The sequence below is a fragment of the Hemicordylus capensis genome, chromosome 4 (assembly GCF_027244095.1).
Source record: "Hemicordylus capensis ecotype Gifberg chromosome 4, rHemCap1.1.pri, whole genome shotgun sequence".
NCBI classification, from domain to species: Eukaryota; Metazoa; Chordata; class Lepidosauria; order Squamata; family Cordylidae; genus Hemicordylus; species Hemicordylus capensis.
The window spans coordinates 263,517,053-263,535,232 of NC_069660.1; the positions used below are offsets into that span (position 1 = coordinate 263,517,053).

The window sequence follows — 18,180 nt, forward strand, 5'->3', positions numbered from 1 at the left end:
TGGGGGGAGGCAGTATATCAATGTACTTACTTACTAAATAAATGATTTCAGAGTGTTGGCATCTGCTGACTGTCATCTGTCAACAATTGTGCCTGAACATCTATATATGAATATTTTTCATTGAGAGACCAAACAAACAGCAAAAGCAAGAAAAGCTATGCAGTCACATTTCCATATCTTGCACTGACTATCACTACTCTAATTCCTGATTGTTGCTCTTTTCCCTGTGTTTTCCCCCCATAATGTTTTCTCGAACATTCTCCCTATAGCAATTTTATGGATTAACTGGAATTAAAAGGCTATTTGTTCCTATTCTAAATCTCCTCTTGGAAACACATTTCTGTTCAGGGTTTTTTTTAATTTAAAACTAGCATAATAAGGATAGTACATCTTATTTCTTACAAAACAAAAATAGTGCTTTTACAAAATGCCATTTTTTCAGGGAGTGGTGCAAATTGAAAGTACCGTAATTCAATTTTTGTACCTTTTATTCTTCATTGGTCTACATGCACCTTCATTCTTCTTGTTCTGCCTCTATTTATTTCTACATTCATATCCTACTCTTCCTCCAAGGAATCCAGAACAATGTCCATGGTTAGGTTTGTCCTCACACCCTGTGAGGTGGGTTAGGCTAAAAGATAGTGACTGGCCCAGAGTCACCCAGTGAGTTTCATGGCTGAATGGGGATTTGACCTTGTCAAATCTGTCAAATTTGACCTGAATGGGGATTTGACCTTTCCCCCAAGTCCTAATCCACCACCATGCTGGCTTTCTGTGTATATGGTTTCTGGATCGTGAGCAAGGATTCGTTATATTACAGTTTTTCCAAAGAACTATGCATATTAATGAGTGTAAAACCCTTTTCTTCACTGAACAAAAACTGAGTCCCACATTTGACTTGATTTTTCCTCATTCCCAGTGTGAAGCAGATATCATTCTATATCAAGTAACACTCTGAAGTACTACAATATTTTCCTTTATTTTTGTATTAGCCTTAAGAGTGACATATCGAGTAACAAAAACAAAGTTCCAGTATATAATTGATCTCAGTACAATAAGAATGTACAAGAAGTATGATCTGACACACTATGTACACATTGGAATTTCACAGCAGTCTTATTGCATGTTTACAAATGCATACATATATGAAGGCTGTTTGTGCAGAGGATTGTGAAAACTTTTGCTTAATCTAATAAGATTAAGAATTGTCTTAGAGATACTGTATCTACTATATTCCTACAACATAAATTCTCCTGCTAATTCTCTCTGACTGAAGCAACATTAGCTATAAAAATAGCATCACTTTACTTTTTTTCTTTTCTCCTCTTCCTTTGCTGAGCCATCAGAAGCTTTAGAAGGGTTTTTATTAATTTTTTTAATTTCTTTATCTTTGCCACTTGCTACCTCTTTATTTTTTGCACTTTTTTCTGGCCCTGATCTCTCCTTTTCAGCTTTCCTGTCTCGCTTTACTTTGTCAGATTCTCTCTCTGCTTTATTCACATCAGCAGCTTTCTTATCCTTTCTGTCCAAGTCATCAACTTTTTTCTTGATTTTCTTCTTTTCTTCATCTTTAGTTTCCTTCTTTAATTCTCGCTTCTCTTTCACTTTCTTGATTGGTTCTTTGATCTCTTTTACTTTTCATTTTTTATTTTAAAAAGGGAAAATGTTCATTAAAGAACTCACATTAAAATACTGAATTTAATAAGCCAAATGCATAGCCTCACTTCAGCTCCAAATCACAAGTGCATATCTTCACTTCAAAAGAACAATCACACAGTATTAGTAATGGCAAAATAATTACATTAAATACTAATGTATGTAACCTTTTAAAAGAAATCTAAAGAAAGATCTTTTGGTAATTCCTGGCTTCAGGAGCATTTCTGAAGTTTTTCTACTGTAAGGATAAGATAAGAAGTCTTGTCCAATAATGAATGACTTGTTAAATTTCAGGCTAGACTACTACAATGTATTTGAGTAACTACAATATTATTCACAGGGCCACCTACAAAAATCTTTTGGAAACTACAACTGGTGTAGAGAACTGTGCCAAACATCCCACTCCCCAATACTAAAATATTCTCTCTGGCTTCCAATCTATCTCCAGGTAAAATTCACAATGCTGTTTTTGAACTATAAAGCCCTAAATGTTCTCAGAAAGAGATATCTGAAGGAACAACTGTTTATGCTTTCGCATAAATAAGCATTCTAGTCAGGATGTTTACTGCTGAGTAAAGACATAAATGGTCTTAGCTAGCCTCTGGAAATAGGAACCTTCCCTATCGTCCGCCCCCAAATTACTCTTAAGGAAGCACCCACTTTCATCATTTGGTGAATTTTCAGGCTAATATAAAGAACCAACAGAAAACGTTACAGCCTGATAAGACATAACATCCAGAGATTACTGAGTAAATGCAATATTAGGGGAAACTCACAAGTTTCTATTTATATCCAAAAATCTGTTCTCCCTATTGCCCCAATATCATTTTGTTTCACTTCTTTCCATCTCTTCTATTTTAAGGAATTTGCTCTAAAATCCCAGGTGAGAGTGGGTGAGAAGAGATAGGACTAAGAACAATCATGCCCTGCCTAATTCACATACTTTATACTAGCATAAGGTAGATGGCATTAGTGTAATTCCCATGACTATGAGCACATCTTATTTTTTCAAATCTTAAACTGAGCAAAATTTATAGTGTAGGGAAAATAGCAGGAGAAAAACCACTACTAAACATGTCTGACTTTCAAAGAATTTAGAGAAAACTTATCTTGCATATATTTCTCTTTTGAGAAATTGCTACTTTCTTTTGAGTAGCAATATGTTGCTAGAATGAAATATTTAAAGAGTATTGTAAATATATACATTTGAGATTTACTTTCTAGGTGTGCATCATTATGTTTAATTTAAAGGAGAACATTGATTCTTAATACTGGTTGGGGGCGGGGAGGGCTCAAGAATTCTAGCCTTGTTTCATTTCGACCACCAAAATATCTTTCTGAAAACCAACCATCAGTTATTTAATTATAAGTTTAGTAACATGACGGGGCACTTTCACACTAGATTGTTTAAGCATGATGCAAATCAAATACTGTCTTCCATGCAAAGAATCAGACCAACACACACACACTCTCTCATGCATTTCTTTTGTAAAGATTCAAATTCAAACAATATGTTTTTAGGAAAACAAGGCACGGAGGGAGGGGAGAACTGGAATGAATAATTGCTACTGAGAATGAGAATGCTTAACTCTTCTCATTCTTATATGCTTCTATAAGAATGCATATAAGCCACTCTATCAACAGTCAAGCTCCAAACCTGGAGGTAACCACACATGAAGCAAAACTGGCTGCTAAAGCAGCATTTTCAGGGCAGCACTGAGGATGTGGGAGGGGTTAAGCACTCTTCCCACCCACTCCTCCCCTGCAAAAAACTGCTACACTCCACCCCACATTCCCTTGGGATTGGGACCACAGATTTGCTGAGGAAACATCTAGCCTCTTAAAAATGTTCCTCTTCATTTTACTGTACACTAATTTTAACACTAGTGGATGAACAAGACTGTGATGGACAGCTACGATAAAATGCCTTTAGGGAATAAAAACAAAGTTAAGATAAGACTTTGCTTATATTGGGCAATTGGACATTATGACTTGAACTTATGAGACATTCACCATTAAAAAGGGTTACATATTGAAGAAAAGCTTTAGAAAATTCTATTAAATGGGTGTGGATAATAGTTTATGGCAATACACTATTAAAATTAGAAGTGGTCCAGTGCCAAAGTTTTTACTTCCTCACACTGGGATATACCCAATAGTTACTGCATACTATGTAGGCCCTGTATCAGTTAAGATGAGCAAGCAACATAAAATGCCCTGTAGTGAATGACTGTACCTATCTATGTTCACTTAAGCATCTGTATGTGTGTGTAGGTCCCTCAAATGCAAGCTACAGATGCAAAGCATAGCGTTGCACCTGTGTTCAGCTTAAAGTGTGAATAACCATACCTGTGTGCACTATACAATGACTGTTCAAGTACTGAACATAATGTGTGAATATGGTTAATATGGAAATCTTATCTAATCAAATGATTATATTGTTTGCACAAAAATCCCAGTCCAAAAAAGTGCACAAGCAACGGGGACTGAACATGCATACCTCAGGAAAAGAAGGAAAAACAGATGCTTAGCAAGAAAGGGTGAATGGAAACACTGTGCTTCCTCTCCAACCAAATGATTGGTAGGAAGAAATCCATATTTATTAATTTACTTTAATAACAAACTGTCCACATGGTGCCCAGCTGCTAGATCAGGATAGAGAATTGCATGTGTTTCACCATTTGTATGCGATTCTCCATTTAGCTAGAGATGCACAGAAGCCTGATTCCACATACAAATAGCCTCCAGCTAGGTCAGAGGGGAAGTATTTTGGATTTAATTATATACGAGCTGCAGAATTTCTGGTGACTGATACCTTTTGTTCAGCAAATCTTGAATTAGTAGGCACATTTATGCATGCGTTTCAGGCACTAAAAATCAGTATGCAGTAAAAGATCACTAAGGTTCCAGTAGTAGAGTACCTTTAGCTTTAGCTTTTCTCTTGGCTACCCCTCCGGGTGGCTCTCCTAATTTCGTTAAGACGAAAATAGGTTACAAACATTACACAAACAAGAACAAGACTTACCAGTGTAAATGAGCAAGATTGAATCAGACATTAAAGATAAGTATACATCACCATTATTTCTTTCCAGACTTTCTTACTCAGCAACCAGTAACAGCATAACACTCAACGGGCCCCTGCCCATCATAGTTTATTTTATCTAGCAGCGAGGTTATTAGAGATAACCTGGTTGATATCTTAAATGCTTCGCTGAAGGAAGGCAGGATGCCTCCATGTTTAAAGGACCCAATTAACAGACCACTTAAGAAGTCTACTTTAGTTCTCTAAGGTAATCATAGGCCCATGATTGAGCAAGGTGGTTGAGATGGTAGTGGCTTTTCAGCTCCAGGCGATCTTGGAGGAAACAGATTATCTGGACGCATTTCAAATTGGCTTTCAGGTGGTCTATGGGATTGAGATTGCCTTGGTCAGCCTGATGGATGATTTCCATTTAGGAACTGACAGAGGGAGTGTGATTCTATTGGTCCTTTTGGGTCTCTTGGCAACTTCTATACCATCGACCATGGAATTTGAAGGGATTGGGAAGCACTATTTTACAGTGGTTCCGCCCCTATCTCTCAAGCAGTTTCCAGATGGTGTTGTTTGGAGACTGTTGCTCCTCAAAATGGGAGCCATTGTGTGGAGTTCTTCAGGGCTCCATTCTATCTCCAATACTTTTAAATAACTATATGAAACCACTGGGGGAGATCATCCAATGATTTGGTGCAGGGCATTATCAATATGCTGATGACACCCAAATCTATTTCTCCATGTCAACTTCATCAGGAAATCACATAGCTTCCCTAAATGCCTGCCTACATGCACGAATGGATTGGATGAGGGATAATACATTGAAACCTAATCCAAACAAGGCAGAGATGCTCTTGAGGTCAGGGTGCAAAACCCAGGAAATGGGACAGGGCTACCTGTCCAGGATTAGGTTGCACTCATGAATGAGCAAATAGGCAGTCTGGGAATACTTCTGGATAAAGGCCTCTTTTTTTCTCAAGTTGAGGCAATGACTAGGAGTGCTTTTCCTGTTGCCTGTTTCTGAGTAAGAACAACCTTAAAACAGTGGTGCAAGTGCTGGTAACCTCCAGGTTGACGATTGCAATGTATTCTACATAGGGTTGCCTTTTGGATGTTTGAAACATCAGTTCATGCAAAGTTTTGATGCCCAGGTTATTTAAGAGTGCCTTCTTCCACATGGCACTCTTCCAAGAGTGCCTTCAAACAACCAAAGTGGCACCTATACACATGGACATCACCAGATGGCGTACACAGAAATCAAATTGATTACATTATGGGGGCAACAAGGTGGAAGAGCTCAGTTATAAAAGCAAAGACATGGCCAGGGCCAACTGTGGAACCAATCACGAACTGTGCATGTGCAAGTTCCAAGTCAAGCTAAAGCAGAAAAACAAAGCTATCCAGCTTCCACGATATGATCTTGAGAATGTACCCACCATTTTCAAGGAGAACATCAGGAAGCACTTTGAAGTTCTGAACCTCATTGATAGGGAACCAGAGGAACTGTGGAATGAAATCAAAGAAGTTGTTAAGGACGAATGTGAAGAGAGACTGCCAAAGACCAAGAAACAGAAGAAAGCAAAATGGATGTCAGAACAGACATGTGGAAATTGCCCAGAAGAGGAGAGAAGCCAAAATCAAGGAAGATAAAGACCTCAGGAAGGAACTTAATAGGGAATTTCAGAAAGCTGTCAGAAGAGACAAGGAGCAATACTACAATGACATCTGTAAAGACCTTGAGGATGGAAATAGACACAGAAAAACAAGGCAAGTTTCCCAAAAGATCTCTGAACTCAGAGGGAGGTTCCAACCTAGAATCGGTATGTTAAGGGATGCCAAAGGGCAGATAGTAACTGACTCAGAGAAGATCAAACAGAAATGGTATACTAAAAATCTGCACAGCAGGGACGTCAACATCCAAGATACTCTAGAAGATATTCCCTACTTGCAAGAACCTCTAGTTTGGGAAGATGAAGTTAGATCAGCACTCTGGTCATTACCAAGTTGTAAGGCTACAGGAATTGATGGAATAGCTACAGAACATAGGAACATAGGTAGTTGCCATATACTGAGTCACACCAAAGGTCCATCTAGCTCAGTATTGTCTTCACAGACCAGAACCTAGATGCTCTTCCCAGAGCGGCTCCATCCCCTAAGGGGAAGATCTTACAGTGCTCTCACTTCTAGTCTCCCATTCATATGCAACCAAGGTGGACCCCGCTTAGCTAAGGGGACAAGTCATGCTTGCTACTACAAGACCAGCTCTCCTCACCACAGAAATATGGCAGGCAACAGAAGAAGAATCAGTCAAGGCTCTAACCAAACTATGCCAGCAAATTTGGAGAACGACACAGTGGCCAACAGATTGGAAGAGGTCAGTCTACATACCCATATCAAAGAAAGAAGACTGAACAGATTGCGCAAACCATCACACAATATCCTTGATTTCCTTAACATATTAGCAAAATAATGCTCAGGATCATCCAACGCAGATTAGAGCTCTATGTGGAAAGGGAAATGTTGGATGTTCAAGCTGGTTTCAGAAAAGGCCAAGGAACAAGAGACATCATTGCTGATGCACGCTGGATAATTGAGAAAGCCAAAGAATATCAGAAAGAAGTCAACATGTGTTTTATTGACTATAGAAAAGCCTTCAATTGTGTCGACCAGGTCAAGTTGTGGAATATCCTTAGGAAAATATCCTTAGAAAAAACCCAGAACATCTCATTGTTCTCATGAGACACCTATACACAGAGCAGGAAGCCACAGTTCAGACAGAACATAGCGAAAGAGACTGGTTCCAGATCAGCAAAGGAGTAAGACAAGGCTGTATACTTTCTCCTTCTTTATTCAATTTATATGCTGAACATATACTGAGAGAAGATGGATTGGAAGAAGATGAGCATGGTTTTAAAGTTGGAGGAAAAAACATCAATAACCTGTGCTACGCTGATAGCTGAGAATGTGGATGATCTGCAAGCTCTAGTAATGAAGATCAAGGAGCACAGTGAAAAAACTGGACTACAATTAAATGTAAAGAAGACTAAACTAATGACAACGGGTACAGCAACCAGCCTCAGAATTCAATGAAGACACTGAAGTAGTGGATAGCTACTGCCTTTTAGGATCGACCATCAACAGTACAGGAGCCAGCAGTCAAGAAATACGCCATAGGGTTGGGTAGGGTTGCAATGAAGGCCTTGGAAAGGATATTTGGATGCCGTGACGTGTTTAAACCTACAAAGATTAGAATCATTCAGACAATGGTTTTTCCCGTGACACTCTATGGATGTGAAAGCTGGACTTCGAAGAAGCAAGATAGAAAAAGCATTGACGCTTTTGAACTTTGGTGCTGGAGAAGACTTTTGAGGATACCATGGACAGCCAGGAAAACAAACAACTGGATCCTAGCACAAATCAATCCAGAATTTTCACTCGAGGCACAAATTTCCAGCCTCTAACTATCATACTTCGGAAACATTATGCGAAGACCCAGCTCCCTCGAGAAGTCTATAATGTTGGGGAAAGTTGAAGGAAAGAGAAGAAGAGGATGACCAGCAGCAAGGTGGATGGACTTGATTACGACACCAATGAATGCACCACTGAGAGACCTTAAAGGCCAAGCTGAAGACAGATCATCCTGGAGAGAATCTATCTATGTGATCGCTAAGAGTCGACATTGACTTGATGGCCCTTAATCAATCTTCCACATCCTCACAATTAAGGTCAGCTGGGGAGGTCCACATACAGATATCTCCAGCTCGTTTGGCAGCAACCCGGGGTCAGGTCTTCTGTGTAGCCACCCCTGAGCGTAGAAACATCTTACCAGCTGGTCTCACTGAAACAAGGTTTGAATTCTTTGTTGGTTTTTAAGAAGGCCTTAAAGACACATCTTTTCAACCAAGAATTGGTGGTTGATTTAATTATCTTGTCTTATTTTTAATTGTTTGGATTTTGGCTGTTTTAAAGGATGTAAACTGCCTAGAGAATAGTAACTGAGCAGTATGTAAGTGTAACTTTCTCTCTCCCCACCCCCATATTATATATATAAATTACTGAGACACAGCACATGAGGATGACTGGTGCAGTCTCTTCCTTTGTCTTCTAAATAAACCATGGTGGGAGTCTAAGACTTTCAGTCCACAGTTATGATACGAATTGTGGTAGTTACACTGGGAAAGTGGTGGGGAGGGGGTTGATGCTAGCTACCTAAGTGAACTAAATAGACATTGTTTGAAGGTATGAGGTCTACTGCAATGTAGATTCTACATAAAACACAAAAGGGCCTGTTCGGACAACATGCACACCAGCCCTCTCAAATGAATGAAGGGAATTGATGCATGCATGTGATGTCTTCACACATCAAGCACTCCATCTCACTGCCACTTAAATATGTGAGGCAATTCATAATTATGCAAATTGTCCCTCAATACACAGACAGAATACTATTCTCTCATTAAGGGGTGTTTTTAGCTGTTCATGGGATAAAACTTAGCTGTCATGGGATAAGGGAAGAGGTTCCTGTACGGGAACTGGTTGAAAGACAGGAAACAGAGTAGGAATCAATGGACAGTTCTCTAAATTGAGGGTAGTAAGAAGTGGGGGGCCCCAGCAGTGTTCCCTCTAACAGGGATTCCCAGATGCTGTTGACTACAACTCCCATAATCCTCAAGCAAAAGCCATTGCAGCTGGGGATTCTGGCAGTTGTAGTCAACAACATCTAGGAACCTCTGTTAGAGGGAACACTGTCCCCCAGGGATCTGTACTGGGACCAGTGCACTTTAACTTGTTAATCAAATATCTAGAAGTTGGGGTAAACAGCAAGGTGGACAAATTTGCACATTACACCAAACTATTTAGTGTAGTGAAATGCAAAAGAGATTGTGAGGAGCTCCAAAAGAGTCTCTCCAAACTGGGTAAGTGGGCAACAAAATGGCAAATGCGGTTCAACGTTAACAACTGAAATGTAATGCATATTGGGGCAAAAAACAACCACAACAACCACACACACCAAACTTCACATATACACTGATAGGGTCTGAGCCGGTCAGTGACTGGCCAGAAGAGAGATCTTGGGGTCATAGTGGACAGTTCATTGAAACTGTCAACTCATTGTGCGGCAGCTGTGAAAAAGGCTAATTCCACACTCAGAATCGTTAGGCAGGGTTTGAAATTTTTTTTAAAATGTGAATACTATAATGCCTTTTATCAAAACTATAGTGTGGCCACATTTGGAGTCCTGCTTACAGTTCTGATCACCATATCTTAAAGGGGACATTGTAGAACTGGAAAAGCTGCAGAAGAGGGCAACCAAGATGGTCAGGGGCTTAGAGCACCTTCCTTATTAGGCAAGGCTACAACACCTGGGGCTTTTTAGTTTAGAAAAAAGATGACTAAGGGGAGACAAGATAGAGGTCTATAAAATCATGCATGGTGTAGAGAAAGTTGATAGAGAGAAATTTTTCTTCCTCTCACATAACACTAGAACCAGGGGTTATCCCATGAAACTGATTGTCAAGAAATCTAGGAACAAGAAGAGGAAGTACTTTTTCACACATTGCACAATCAACTTATAGAATTTTCCACCACAAGATGTGGTGACAGCCAAAGGACTGGATGGCTTTAAGAGGGGTTTAGATAAATTCATGGAGATCAGTTTAGATAAATTCATGGAGATTTTAGATAAATTCATGGAGATCATGGAGATCAATGGCTACTAGTCTGAGGGCTATAGGCCACCTCCGGCCTCAGAGGCAAGATGCCTCTAAATACCAGTTGCAGGGGAGTAACAATAGGAAAGAGGGCATGCCCTCAGCTCTTGCCTGTGGGCTTGCATGAGACATCTGGTGGGCCACTGTGTGAAAAAGGATACTGGATAGACCCTGGGCCTGTTCCAACAGGGCTTTTCTTATGTTCTTATATGTATGATGCCCCCACGCAATTAAGCAACAATGGGATGGTATGCTGTTTGAGGGAAGAAATATGTCCTCACTCCAACCCCTCATGTTTGAGAGGGTCAGCAGACGTATCTAAACCAGCTAAAAGCAGAATTTTAGGAATAAAGAGAGAATATCAAATTTTAATATTTTATCCATATTCCATAAAACTAGATAAGGGTAAGAGTTTATCTGCTAACTAAGGGTCGTAACCACCTAATGGCTAAGTGGGGAAGCAAACTGCCTAGTAAGCAAGAGGTTGCTGGTTCAAATCCCCACTGGTATGTTTTATGGTAAACTCCTCCTGAATTCTATCCAAGAAAACCACATGGTTCTGTGGTCACCAGGAGTCAACACCAACTCGAGGGCAAAACTTTACTTTGAGGACATAGTCAGATTAAGTCCAAGAAGGATCTTTGAAGTCACTTGTTGCTGTGAGGTCTTGAACCAAGGACATCCTGAATCTGAAAACCTTTTCTTGGCTTTACTTGGAAACATATTTTCCATAAAAGCGGAAGTTTGTTTTTAAGAGATATTAATAACCTTTAGTACAACTATAATTTTATAAATGGTATCCCTTTCAGCACAAATCAGTACTAGTCCCAACTGCATGTGTTCACATAATAGCTAGATCATTCTCAAACAATGCTTTTGGGATTGTCTGCACAATCTGTTATGAGGTTTCAAATTGGTTAATGTTAAAAGAATTATTCAGAGAACAAGGAGGAAATGAAAAAGGCTAAGTGCAATCAAACCTTGAATTGCACTGTTTCATTTATAGATGTGATATTGTGTAAACAGGAATGAAATAATTATGCCATATGCTAAGGGGAACCGAGTTCGTAAACAAGTAGCACAATGACCTGTGAATGAATGCAGAGAGTGAGCATATGAATACGGCAAAAGCCTAGGATTGTTTTTCCTAGAGAACAAAAACTGTTCATTCTATATGCTAGTACCTAATCCAGCTATACCTACTCTGTAAACAAGCACCAAATATTCTATCTACTTGAATCTGCAAAAGAGGTGAGACAGAAGACACCTCCATTGGTATATCAGAGACCAATACTTTGTCTCTTTACCTTCCAGAACTGCCTCCTGAAGTGACCATTACTCCTAATCATTATGTACCTTGGTTAGGTACATAACCATACATGGGTATGAAAGTGTTGGTGCTTAAATTTGCATAGTTCCTCTCTTCTTTTTTTCCTTTGTATCACCTCTTAAATTATAAGCCATTGTTTTAAATTGTAAACCACTTGGGTGCTTTGGCAGAAAGGCAGTATGTAAATGTAAATGAATAATAAATTATAATTTAACATGTTCTTAGTCTCAAAATAGTATATAAACAATCAATCTCATTACTACATTCATACACATGCAGACAAAGTTATCAACTATGATGAAATTCAACAGTAAATCCTGAAGCATAATAACTTGTGGGCAGAGATTTCTATCTATGCATAGTACATTATTGAGAATCTAGGCCCACAATAGTACACAGGAGTGTTCTCTTTAGAACTCACTGCCCAGGCCACATTCAGATAACCATCTAAACAATGGTGTGGAAGACTGGATATAAGTACTAGTGCAGCTCAGGCTTGCATGCTCACTCCTTCCTTTCCTCCACATGCAAGATTCAAAGCCTCCACTTTTAGTTAGAGGCAAACCAAGCTAGCCATTTTCTGCAAAGCCTCATTTGTGCATGTGGGAGAGGGGAAGAGAGAATGTGAAAGCCTAATTGTTGCCACAGCTAATGATCATAAACAGAAAAACACGGTTTGTCATTCTGCGTGAATAGAGCAGGAGTGTGTGATCAATAAGACTTTTGATTCCTGAGATTTTACTAGACTTGCTTTAAAAAGCATATTGTAATATTATTTGCTCTAAATTATTATAAGCCAACCATTCACCCTGAAGCTATAACTTTTTTGAAATATTTTCTTTTAGATGAAAAACTGAAACTATTGTTCCAAAATAAGTCACAGCTTTACATGATCAATATTACATCACTGGAATACCCAAGATTAGTTATGTATAACTGAATTTAATCTCTTTACCACAATAATTCATCTATAAGTGATATATTGGTTAGATAGACATACCATCTCCATGATAATCAAGTGGACTATAGTGGAACCATTTAACTGTAAGAATGGGAGGGAAGATAATAATAGAGAACATTACATATACGGTGCTAGAGATATTGGAAATGGTTTTGCAATTTGTAGACAGAGATCAACATGAAATATAGTTAGTAAGGTTTCAGAAACTTTTTTAAAATCAACTATGCAACTATTTCTACACACCTAAGGAGACCACAGACTGTCACTTGAATAGCAATGCACTCTGGCACAGCAAACTGAAAACTAAGTGGACTGTGAAAAGCAGTTGGTGTTACGGCATGAGTCACTGGTTCAAAACCAAACCACTCCAAACTTCTACTGGACTAGCTCAAGTCCTTAACATCTAAATTAGATTTTTAGATCTTACGAATTTGTAAAAATTAATAATAAAATATAGTGCTTTTTCATGAATGTTAATGCATTTACTAGGTATAGCTCTGCCATTTTAAACCTAATGCAAGGCATTCATTCCTCTATATTATCCCTTTATGTTTATCTTAACATTGAGCAGATCAAAGAACACGTTACCTCGAGCACGATTCGAGTTTTAGTTTCATCATCGAAGGAATGGAAGAACTACTAAGGTCCACAACTATTTTTAAAAGGTCTTTAGAAACAAAATTGTTAGCATAAAATTGAAACATGTTTTACCAAGGGCAATTAAAAAGTTACCGAAATGCAGTTATTATTCACACCTTCAAACCCAACCCAAGAACCAAGTAATAAGGTATGAATCCTGTCTAACATAGTCTGTTTATCAGCTGTGTGCTTATTCTTTACAGGTGTGAGTGTAAATGGTCATTAGATCATAGCCTCGATAACACCAGTCTAAAAATGAGTATATATTTTTTCAACAGAAGCTAAACTATTTACTAGCCTCCGATAGCTTTAAAAGAGTCTATAGTTTTAGTAAAATCATTATGATCAATGAAGTCACCGAACAGAAACAGCAATTATAGTCATGACAAATGTGACAAAATATAAATTTAGAGGTTCAAAACTGAACCTCTGGCAAAAAAAGAAAGAACCTAGCATGTAGCCAGAACATCAAATTACTTTCTTACTGTCTTGCTTAGTGTTACAAAAGGCTTTAGTGAAATTTAACTTGAAGAACTCTCTCAGGGTAGAGACCATTACAGCACGCTACAGTCTCACAAATGGACAAATATAATATAACCCAAAAAATAGAGCATGATCTCAGCAATTCTGAATTACTAGTTGCTAAGAAAGGAGTAATTGCCTGTTTTATTTATCAAATTTATAGGCCACCTGATATGTGTATCTCTAGGTGGTGTACACAATTTTTTTAAGTGAATAGAGCACACTGCACTGAACTAACTACTTTCATATACACTGCCAGGTATTGAGAATTATTTTATGCAAAGGTTACTCCAAACTATCAAGCTCAGCTTCTTGTAGGTGCTTGACCACATACCAACAATACCATGATTTCCAAAAGCTATAGTCAACACTAGTAATGAAATTGCAGCTAAGAGGTACAAAGCATACGTGACTCAGAAAAACTAGATATTGATATAAAAGTTATGCCTAAATTAAAATCTTTTATTCTTCTGGCATGTGGGCATGCTTTGCATTAGATACAGTTGAAGGTGGTCACAGAAATCCAGGGTTCAGTTCATGTATTTCAATTTTGAGCACATTTTTTTAAGTGTGTCATTTCTGCAAGTTATTTACACATTAGGATCATGGCAAAGCAAGCTGAAGCAAAACATAAGCTGCTTTTCAGCATTACATGCTCAGTGTTATCAAGTTAGGCAAGCTTTAAAGTTCACAGATCTCTTTTTCAGAATAGGAGGAAGATTTGACTTAAATACTCTAACACCAGCATGACTAATAAAAGATCAAACAAAGCTGAGCATTTGTTTAATTGTGTTCATACAGCACAGACACTGGATTCGGTTGGGGACTTTACCACCCACCCTCCTCAATATGTACATTTTCTCATTTGGAGCATCAGTCAACTCACTTAAAATGGGTTGGGGCGGGCAGAAAAAACAAACCTGAGCCAAGCACTCAGTTTAGCAAGAAATAGAAGACAATTAGTATTGATTATCTTTAATAAGTTTAACATTACAGGAGAAATGCATATTTACAATATCTCACTTCCATAAAATATCCACTAAACTCTTACAAACAAAATTAAAGATGCTTTTGAGAAGTGAATAGTATATAAAGAAAGGTCCATTTCAAGATATACAACAGGAACAAATTCATGCTATTTCTTTCATACAGTAAGTTAATTAGCTAACCTGATAAGACATGTCAACCACTACCCAATATTCTGTTTTGTTAAGTCTGTAAAAGCATTTAAGTCTGTAAAAACCAGGGAATGAGGGAATAATCATTGGTAGTGGTTTCAAATAATTTCAATAAGGGCTTCTTATTTAATGATATAGTAGGCCCCCATCTCAAAATCTAAAAGTTAAGTATTTACACAAGTTGTTGATCATGCCAACATATTCTATAGTTAATTAACATTTGTTAGAAAGACAAACCATTTAAGAGTTAATAGTATAGCTTACTACAATAGTGCTTGTGGAGGTTAGTGCCAAGAATGCACAAACTGAAACAGAGCCATACAGAAACGAATCACAGCACCGCAGACACTTTTGTCCTAAGATTTACAAAAGTGTTATGCGTGTCTCTCTCTCTCTCTCTCTCTCTCCCCTCCTCTCCCAAATGTAAGTTTCTAAAAGGCTTCTTGACAACTGAATCCACATCATATGGCTGATATGTCCATAATGGGGTTATACCCCAGAACCCTGTTACACTTTGATAACTGCATGGACATTTCCAAAAAATGAAACTGAGCCTGTCAATGAAAAGTCACTGGTTCTGTAAATCCACAATAACGCAAGTCTTTTTTCCCTGAACCCCTTCATTCTGTGACGTACCATCAACATCATCTGCTGCATCGCTCTCTTCTTCTTCTATTATTTCAAAAGGAGTCATTACATCATAGAGAAATGAGAGGAAGCCATAAAACCAATCAGAGCTTTCCTCTGCTAAAATATTAAGGACTTCCTCAAGTGAATCAATATTTTCATTATTGCCATCTTTGGTCAGGCCTACACAAGAATAAAGGAAAGAGAAAAAGAGGAAAAAAGCAAGAAAGAAAGAGAAAAGGCAGCAGTTAGGTGGAAAAAGGACACTGAATTAGAAGGTTTTAAGAAAACTGGTATCATGATCAGCAGTCTAACAAGAATAGGTGTTAAACAATATGCTCAAGCAAATTAGCGAAAAAGAATGCTAAGGTTTTTAAACAGTCAGGCAGGACATATGTTAACCTTCTGTGCTGCAGGGCTCCATGGTCTGGAGTTCTAGCCATGAATAGAAGGAGAGTTGTGCTTTCATAAGGACCCCTCCTGCTTTTGAAAAGGCCTCGAGGACAGCGCAACTCTGCTCCCATTCATGAGAACCACAGTGTTGGTCAGGATATGATCCATTGCCCCCTACTATAAAGAAGTGGGAGAAATATTGAGAAAGACACAGTTATATGACTGATCGTGCCATGTTGATTCATCACCAGTGGCTTCTATTCAGGAGTGGGTCACACCCAGGCTTACTATATTCTGTATTATCGGTTCTCTGCAGAGTGCTGCAACTAGGGGTGCACATGGACCGACTTTTGCTGTTTGGTTTGAATTCAGTCCAAATTCAAACCAGCAAACAGGTGTGGTTGAACTGACTGGCTGGTCCAGGCCAATCAACTGAATTGGCTCAAACCGATTTGGCGGTTCAAGCAGCTATGCTTGTAAAGGAGAATCCGGTGATGATTCCCCTTTACAAGAAAAGGGAAATCCTAGCTTGAAAAAGCTTCTAAAGGGCAGCAGGCGGGGCAGTGAGAGGGTACCTTTAAGAGCAGAGATAAGGTACTTACTGTTCCTTGAAACCCTGGCACAGCCTCAAGCTGCCTGCCTGTGCAGCATCTTGAACTGACCTGGCTTCTGCATCACAAAAATGGTCTCCAGGCATGTGCAGAGACCAGGTCAGTTGCCCATGATAATCTGGATTATTATGAAAAGATATGTATTTTCATCTTGCCGAATTGGGAACAGGGTTTACAATGGGCTCTCTAGGGTCACTTTGGTTGTCAAGGCAACCAACCATGGACTATACATCAATGCGACTACATTTTGTTGCTACTACTCCCAAAGCTACATAATGGGGGAAGTAATGCTCAGCCTCAGGCTCTGCCCCATCCAAGACTGAACCAACACAAGATATGGTTTCATAAGGCAGCAGGTTCAGTTCCTATACAAGAAGGGATTCATGACAAAGTTTCCTACTTTGATGATCCCCAGATTCCACATTCCCCATGTTCTGGCTCAAGAGCCTACCAAATCGCTACCCCTTATGCAACCATACTGTAAAGGTAATCCAAACAAAGTCAAGTGCTCACCTAGTTATGAGGCTTCATCTACATATCAGGAGTAAATGAATAAAGTCTTTGCTCTCCAATACATGGAAGACCACATTGCTCACGTGCAAGTTGCTGCACTATTTTTTTTTAAACAATCTCAATGAAGCAGTTGCTAGAACAACATTCTCTGTTAGCTAGCAATGTTAACTAACGTTATTCTTTATTAGTTAATCACCCTTCCTTGCTAGTTCCTTGGACTGGTACAAATCTGGTTGTCAGCCTGGGACTGGTTAGCCCTTGCTCTGCAGTGTTCCCCCATTATACTTTGTGTGCTTCCAGTAATCTATCCAACAAATCACCTGTGCATAAACTGGAAATGCTAATGCCAAAATATTTGTGCAACATTTGGGACATGTGCAAGCATTTGGAAACACCACACAAAGCAATGCTGAGTTTTAAAGCACAAGAGATATTGGGGATGGTATTCCAGCTATTTGTCTCATAGAAAGAATGTTTGTGAAGAGGCCTACATAGGTGCAAAATTCAAGAGGCGTAAATTGACAGGACTTTCAAAAGAAAAGTGTAACTCTTGTTATCAAAGGTTAGGCATTAGCAGGAGAGAGGGCATATCCTCACCTCTTGCCTGTGTACTTCTCAGAGGCATCTGGTGAGCAAATGTGGGAAACAGGATGCTAAACTAGATAGGCCTTGGGCCTGATCCAGCAGGGCTCTTCTTATATTCTTACCCAGCAAGCTGGTTGTGTGGAACTTTAGATAGAAAAATATTAGTTAAGACTTCCATCTTCACTACATCTGTGTGGTGTTCTTGATAGCTGTGAATTTCATAGTTCTTCATTCATATTCTTACATACAATGAACACATTTTCTTGAAGTTGGAATAAATATTTATCACTTTATTCTTAAAGCACTGACTAGCAACATAGAGGAAAGAATAAAGACAGATTTTAAATATTGTACAAACACGTATACAATTTGTAACTTGTGACCTTCTAAGCAATACAATGTATTTAAACATATTTATATCCC

General features: G+C 38.7%; 1 protein-coding gene across 8 annotated transcripts in view; it reads right to left on the reverse strand.

The window, feature by feature from the left end:
- LOC128321973 (aspartyl/asparaginyl beta-hydroxylase-like) overlaps positions 1-18,180 on the reverse strand; it is a 95,662-nt gene that overhangs the window by 35,945 nt on the left and 41,537 nt on the right. For 3 of the 8 annotated variants that reach the window (XM_053242582.1, XM_053242581.1, XM_053242583.1), the window contains exon 5: positions 15,665-15,838. In XM_053242582.1, the coding sequence (XP_053098557.1) occupies positions 15,665-15,838 (174 nt within the window). Of the gene's footprint in view, positions 1-960; positions 1,635-4,577; positions 4,623-12,728; positions 12,771-14,809; positions 15,839-18,180 lie in introns of those variants that run through there. The other 5 variants (XM_053242584.1, XM_053242586.1, XM_053242585.1 and 2 more) reach the window with 3 other exon arrangements.